This window comes from Alosa alosa, chromosome 2, assembly GCF_017589495.1.
Source record: "Alosa alosa isolate M-15738 ecotype Scorff River chromosome 2, AALO_Geno_1.1, whole genome shotgun sequence".
Lineage (NCBI taxonomy): Eukaryota > Metazoa > Chordata > Actinopteri > Clupeiformes > Clupeidae > Alosa > Alosa alosa.
Window position 1 is genome coordinate 35,505,455 of NC_063190.1, and position 6,864 is coordinate 35,512,318.

A 6,864-nucleotide genomic window follows, 5' to 3' on the forward strand; every position below is an offset into this window, starting at 1 on the left:
GAGAGGAGAGAGAGAGGAGAGAGAGAGGAGAGAGAGAGGAGAGGAGAGAGGAGAGAGGAGGAGGAGAGGAGAGAGGAGGAGGAGGAGGAGGAGGAGGAGGAGGAGGAGGGGAGGAAGAGGAGGAGGAGGAGGAGGAGGAGGAGGAGGAGGAGGAGGAGGAGGAGGAGGAGAGGAGATGAAAGTGGGAGAGGAGAGGAGCGAGGAGAGGAGAGGAGGAGAGGAGATGAAAGTGGGGAGAGGAGAGAAGGAGAGAGAGAGGAGAGAGGAGGAGAGAGAGGAGAGGAGAGAGGAGAGGAGATGAAAGTGGGGAGAGGAGAGAGAGGAGAGAGGAGGAGAGAGAGAGAGAGAGAGGAGAGGAGAGGAGAGGAAGAGAGAGAGGAGGAGAGGAGAGAGGAAGAGAGAGAGGAGGAGAGAGAGAGAGAGGAGAGGAGAGGAGGAGGAGGAGGAGAGAGAGGGAGAGAGGAGGAGGAGGAGAGAGAGAGAGGAAAGTGAGTAGAGAGGAGAGGAGGAGAGAGAGAGGAGTAGAGAGGAGAGGAGGAGAGGAGAGGAGAGAGGAGAGGAGAGAGGAGGAGAGAGAGGAGGAGAGAGAGGAGAGGAGAGGAGAGAGGAGAGAGGAGGAGAGGAGATGAAAGTGGGGAGAGGAGAGAAGGAGAGAGAGGAGTAGAGAGAGGAGAGGAGAGGAGGAGGAAGAGAGAAAGGAGAGGAAAGAGAGGAAAGCGAGTAGAGAGGAGAGGAGAGGAGGAGAGGAGAGGAGGAGAGGAGAGAGGAGGAGGAGAGGAGAGGAAGAGAGAGAGGAGGAGAGAGGAGGAGGAGGAGGAGGAGGAAGAGAGAGAGGAGAGGAGAGGAGAGGAGAGGAGAGAGGAGAGGAGAGAGAGAGAGAGAGAGGAGAGGAGAGGAGAGAGGAGAGAGAGGAGAGGAGGAGGAGAGGAGAGGAAGAGAGAGAGGAGAGGAAAGAGAGGAAAGCGAGTAGAGAGGAGAGAGGAGGAGAGGAGAGAGGAGGAGAGGAGATGAAAGTGGGGAGAGGAGAGAAGGAGAGAGAGGAGTAGAGAGAGGAGAGGAGAGGAGAGGAAGAGAGAAAGGAGGAGAGGAGAGAGGAAAGCGAGTAGAGAGGAGAGGAGAGGAGGAGAGAGGAGAGAGGAGAGGAGATGAAAGTGGGGAGAGGAGAGAAGGAGAGAGAGAGGAGAGAGAGAGGAGAGGAGAGAGGAGAGAGAGAGAGAGAGGAGAGAGAGAGGAGAGAGAGAGGAGAGGAGAGGAGAGAGGAGAGGAGAGAGAGGAGGAGGAGAGAGAGGAGAGGAGAGAGAGGAAAGTGAGTAGAGAGGAGAGGAGCGAGAGAGGAGAGGACACACAACCACATGACCACCACTCCCCAGTGTTTAATGAAGGCCCAGTGCCTGCGTTTCCACATTGACATGCTGCAGGATACACCACCACACGGCTAACACACACACTAGCAACACACACTAGCGACCATGCGCCAGGTGGCAGCAGAAGACAATAAAATAAAACTGATCCATTTTAAATAGAGACAAAAAGACAGCTCATAGGATTGCAATAAATAAACTCTCCATTTTAAATAGAGACAAAAAGACAGCTCATAGGATTGCAATAAATAAACTCTCCAAGTCAATAAATACTGGTGCAAATTGCATAAAATATATTGTCCAAATATCACATAGTTACTCTCATATACTGTACACAGAATTGCACTGACATAAATATTTCTTGTAATCAAGATAATTGTATATTTCATATCAAGAACATAGGAATCATCCTTTACTGAAGCGTAGACAACTCTACGTTTGTGTTTGAAACACTGTGGGCTTTGGAACCAGCTCAAACAAGTTCCCCTCAAGTGTATGGAGTGCATCCACACACACACACACACACACACACACACTCAAGTGTATGGAGTGCATCCAATAGATAGTCTTCACATAAGTGAATACGGACACGGTGCCTCTTTTCTCAAGTGACATTCAATTCAGTCAATAAACAAACAAGAAATGTGCTTTTTAAAAAACTGTAATGTTTCTTAACTAGCGTGTTAGAAAGTGTTCTTTTTTTGGCTCTTTATACATGTTGTATAGATATTATACAGCAAAGATTTCTGAGAAATGTGGCTCCACTAGTGACGGCAATATGCCATACTTAATTAAGTCATAGACTTATTTCACAACGTGTGATCACTGGTCCCATCTGAAAAACAGAAGAGGGAGGGAGAGAAAGAGCAAAACACTATTAGATCACTTCACAGGCAACACATAGCAGCAGCATGTTATCTCTTTCAGCTTATGTGCATTTGGGATGCTGTGTACAATGTGTCTATGACATGACCTGTGTGATATATGATGTATGTAATGTGTATATGTGATGTATATATGTAATGTATATATGGGATGTGTAATGTGATGTACATGTGTGATGTATATATATGTGATGTATATATGTGATGTATATATGTGATGTGTATATGTGATGTGTATATGTGATGTATACAGTATATGTGATGTATATATGGGACGTATGTATGTAATGCGTAGCATGTCTGTGATGCTCACCAGGGTAGATGCCATGCAGGGGGTGGTGAGGGAGTTGATACAACTCAGGATGTTGCCCCACAGCTGGGGGCATCGGGGCAGCAGCCCCAAACACTGTTTCCATGGACACCAGCTCCTCCAGGAGGGACTGGGCGCAGGACGGTTGGGGGGCAGGACCTGCGAGCGCGGCGGTGGCAGGAGGAGGCACGGCTGCCCCAGGGGATGATGGGATACTGGAGGACTGTGAGGGGGGCAGCACGGCTGCGTCCAGCACCTCCATCTCCACGTCCACCCCACTAGGAGCCATGGCAACCTCCTCCGTCACGCCAGCTCCGAGGAACCCGCCCCCAACTGGGTGGTTACGATGCGCCGATTGGACGCTACTGAACTGGTATTCACCAATAGGGAACTGAGCTACCTGAGAGTGGCAGGGGGAAGGCCATGTCCCGGGAGCAGGGGGAGAGGAGGAGGAGGAGGAGGAGGGGGAGGAAGAGGAGGAGGAGGAGAGTGGATGTGGGGAGGAAGAGGTGTTTTGGGGAGACATGTCCACTACCATGCTCTCTTCAAACAGAGAGATGTCCTCTTGGACCGCTTGGAAGTCTACAGTGGGCAGCCACGCGCCAGCGGAGAACAGCTGGCAGACGGGCACAGCCTCGCTCTGGGCAGACCAGCGGGGTGGCATGGGGCGGGGGGCGGAGGGTTTAGGGTGCAGGGGGTTGTCATAGAAACCCTCGGCCACTGCACTGATGTACTGGGCCAGCTGAGAGATCTCCAACCTCTCCATCTCCTCCAGCCGGCCCCTGTCCTGGGGGAAGAAGGCCGGGGGGAAGGGCTGTTTGGTGGGGGAGGCGTCGGGGGTCAGCAAGCCCTCGGGGGGCACCGGGTAGTGCCCATGGGGCACGTCCACATACAGTGGCCCCCGGATCTCGGGCAGAGCCATGGTGGTGTACTCGACGCCAGCGACGGCCGACGCGTGGTGGTGCCCCAGAGGGAGATGCCCGTAGCGGGGCTTCTGACGGGCACCGGGGCACTCGGGGGGCAGGGGCGGCCCCAGGTCAGAGCAGTTCAGGAGAGGCTGGGCACAGAGGGCAGAGGCGGGCACGGCGCACGTCGTCACCCCCGAGGAGGAGGACGAGGAGTCCAGACCAAAGTGCTCGTCTCCAAACAGGAAGCTGGCCGCACCCCCGAAGCGAGGGGTGTAGGGGGGGGTGCAGACAAACTCCCCCTTCTGCTGGGGCGGGGGCATGGCCAGGGGGGGCAGGGGGGGCAGGGGTCGGTTTAGAGAGGAGACAGCAGGGGTCAGGAGGGGCCCAGCGTGCCCACCCCACTGCCCCAACAGAGTGAACCCCTCCTGGGGGTTGAGGATCTGCTGCTGGGCCTGGTGGTGCTGGTGGTGGGGGTGGAGGTGGAGGTCCAGGGGCCCGGCGCCGGCCAGCTCGTCTGAGGAGCTCTGGCTGGACGTGGGCAGGCTGAAGTCGAAGGACTGGCCCGACAGGCCGCTGCTGCTGGGCGTGAACACCTGGTCTGGGCTGGACAGCGGCTCCGACGGGCAGCAGGAGAGGCCCAGGGGCTCGCCAGCACCCACGCCACCCGCGCCACCCACGCCACCACTGCTGTCACCCGCACCCAGGTACAACGCCAGCTGGCTCTGCTCCAAAGACAGCTGCTGGCGCACTGACCAGGCCTCAGACTCACTGGGAAAGAGGAGAGGAGAGGAGAGAGAGAGGGAGAGAGAGAGAGGGAGAGAGAGAGAGAGAGGGAGAGGGAGAGAGAGAGAGTTACACACCCAAACTCATGATCCTAATATGGATGCATGTCTCTTAAACATCATTAATCCATTGTGAAGGACTTCCATTAAGACTGATGTGGTGTGTGTGTGTGTGTGGGCGCTGCTTTACCTGATGACGTAGTTGAGGCAGCTGATCGGCTGGTCCCCCGTCTCCAACTGCAGCACCATGTAGAGCCAAACCCAGGAGCCGCCACACGCCTCCACCTGCACCACCATCTCCACCCTCCGCTGCCCCGCATCACGCACTGCACACGAGAGAGAGAGAGCCCAGCCTGGTCAGCACCTCACCTGGTGCTATTGTGCTGTCTGTTTACTGTTTGAAGTGTCTGTTAAGGGGATTGGAGTGAAGTGATTGTGGTGTTGTGTGTCTGTGTCTGTATAGGTGTGTGTGTGTGTGTGTGTGTGTGTGTGTGTGTTGTACTCACATAGCGTGCAGTGTTTTGCTGAGGCATGGGGCAGATCTCTGGGATGGAGCAGACTGTACCAGGAGCGAGAGCGCAGCTCCTCCACCTCATATCCCAGGTACACGCTGATGCTGTCAAGATGAACAGGAATAAAGAATTAATACACACTCCTTACCACAGAATTAATAAACACTCGTTACCACAGACATAGAATTAATACACACTCCTTACCACAGAATTAATAAACACTCGTTACCACAGACATAGAATTAATACACACTCCTTACCACAGAATTAATAAACACTCGTTACCACTCCTTACCACAGAATTAATAAACACTCGTTACCACAGACACAGAATTAATACACACTCCTTACCACAGAATTAATACACACTCGTTACCACAGAATTAATAAACACTCGTTACCACAGACATAGAATTAATACACACTCGTTACCACAGAATAAATACACACTCGTTACCACAGAATTAACACAAACAAGTCATCAGGCACACACAGGAGAAAATGAGAAAAGAGAGACGGCACTCCACGGAGTTCTCATACCTGTCGTGCGCGTCCAACAGTTTCATGTCTCGCGCGTGTCTCGAGTGGAAGCACGCCAGGAAGAAAGATTGGTCGGGAGGCGGCGTCAGCAGGGGGTTCTTAGGCGTGGCGGGGTACGGAGTCTGGGGCTCCAGGGGTGAGCACGAGCACATCCACACGGGGTTAGAGGACCAGTAGGACGAGGCGGAATTCGGGAGCGACAGGCAACGCGCGCGCACCAACGTCAGCTTGTTTCCAGCTCCCTGGCGACGAATGAACTTGGAGGTGTTGAAATGGCATCGGAAAAGGCGATCTAGTACAGTGACAGAAAAAAATGGTTTGATTAAAACTAGATTTACTCATTTCCCGGGTTGTTATAACAGTCAAACAAAAAAGTTTGTGAAACAGGTTGAAATGTGAGGAATTACCTGTATCTGTTGCAGTCGTCGGTACGAGATTATTTCGCAGGATAAAATGGTCATTGGGATCGATGATGTCATATACACTGTCACTCTGGGCTACCAGATCAACCTAAAGTCACAAATGAACATTTAATCAGTTATGGTCTGATGAGGGACCGGTTCGCAAAATGAATTGTAGGCTGTTGGCGTTAAAAACGTAAAAGGCAGCTAAACGCATGTGTCTGATGCCTCACCATTGAATGGCCGAGATGCTCCGCGACGTTGTCTGACAGGTAGAGAAGTTTTCCCTCGCTCGAGATGAGAAGCAGGAATCCCGGCAGCGCGTTCAACAGCTCCGACAGTTCGCCTAAGGACAGCAGGCTCCCGTGTCCACGCTCCTCGCGACGAGCCGTCATCACCATCTCTGTGAAAGATAGTTGGTGATGAATGAATAGGTTCAGTCAGGGAATGTATTTCACTTCACTGGATTCCTCAAAACATTTTGACTAAATCTAATTGTCTGTCAAATAAAACACGCATGCCCTCTCCCGGGTAAATCCGACAGCAGTACCACAGACAGCGACACATTTCAGAACCTTGGACAGTGGCACGACACCCTACGTCAAGTTGGTAAAAGTTAAAAGGAAACAGTTCCTCAAGCAGTTAACAATTGTAACCCTATTACAGTCATCTTTTTCATCTTTCATCACGTCATAAAGTGTGGTATCATCAGAGGAGTTTAATTTACCTTGAGAGAAGAAGACGGACTTTCTCGTGTACATGCAGGCCAGAGACATGATGTGGAGGTAGGAGAGCCGTGCCTTGTCTGCATCGGAGATGGGCAAAAGTTCTTTCAGGTTACGAATCTCCGCGTTTATTTGGTCCCTCCGTGCCTTCGAAGCCCCTTTTGTCGATCGATACATTTCTCGAGTTTTAGTCCTCGTTCAGGTAGGCTATAGTCGGGACGGGGTTCGGGCAGTTTTCGACTGATGTATAGAGTAGTTACGTTTCACCGTCTGCTCTCCATTGCAGTTTGAATCTGACATATGTTGTGTAAACTTATGATAAATATGGGTATAAGATCGCTGTCAGTTACTGATCTCCAGGACTCAGTATCCGCAAAAGTGATTGTAGTCCGGCGTCTTGGCTCTTTATATAGGCTGAAAAAACGCGGTTTCTAGCTCTCA

The 6,864-nt window shown here is 52.1% G+C and overlaps 1 protein-coding gene across 1 annotated transcript in view; it reads right to left on the bottom strand.

Moving 5' to 3' along the window:
- Positions 1-1,370: 1,370 nt before the first annotated feature.
- npas4b (neuronal PAS domain protein 4b) overlaps positions 1,371-6,864 on the bottom strand; it is a 5,498-nt gene continuing 4 nt past the window's right edge. Inside the window, exons 1-8 of the mRNA XM_048268691.1 lie at positions 6,426-6,864; positions 5,932-6,101; positions 5,705-5,807; positions 5,298-5,589; positions 4,752-4,861; positions 4,436-4,571; positions 2,559-4,231; positions 1,371-2,196 (exon numbers count right to left, since the gene is read on the bottom strand). The exon at positions 6,426-6,864 is cut by the window's right edge and continues 4 nt beyond it. Of these exons, the coding sequence (XP_048124648.1) occupies positions 2,171-2,196; positions 2,559-4,231; positions 4,436-4,571; positions 4,752-4,861; positions 5,298-5,589; positions 5,705-5,807; positions 5,932-6,101; positions 6,426-6,600 (2,685 nt within the window). The 5' untranslated portion in view covers positions 6,601-6,864 and the 3' untranslated portion in view covers positions 1,371-2,170. The remainder of the gene's footprint in view (positions 2,197-2,558; positions 4,232-4,435; positions 4,572-4,751; positions 4,862-5,297; positions 5,590-5,704; positions 5,808-5,931; positions 6,102-6,425) is intronic.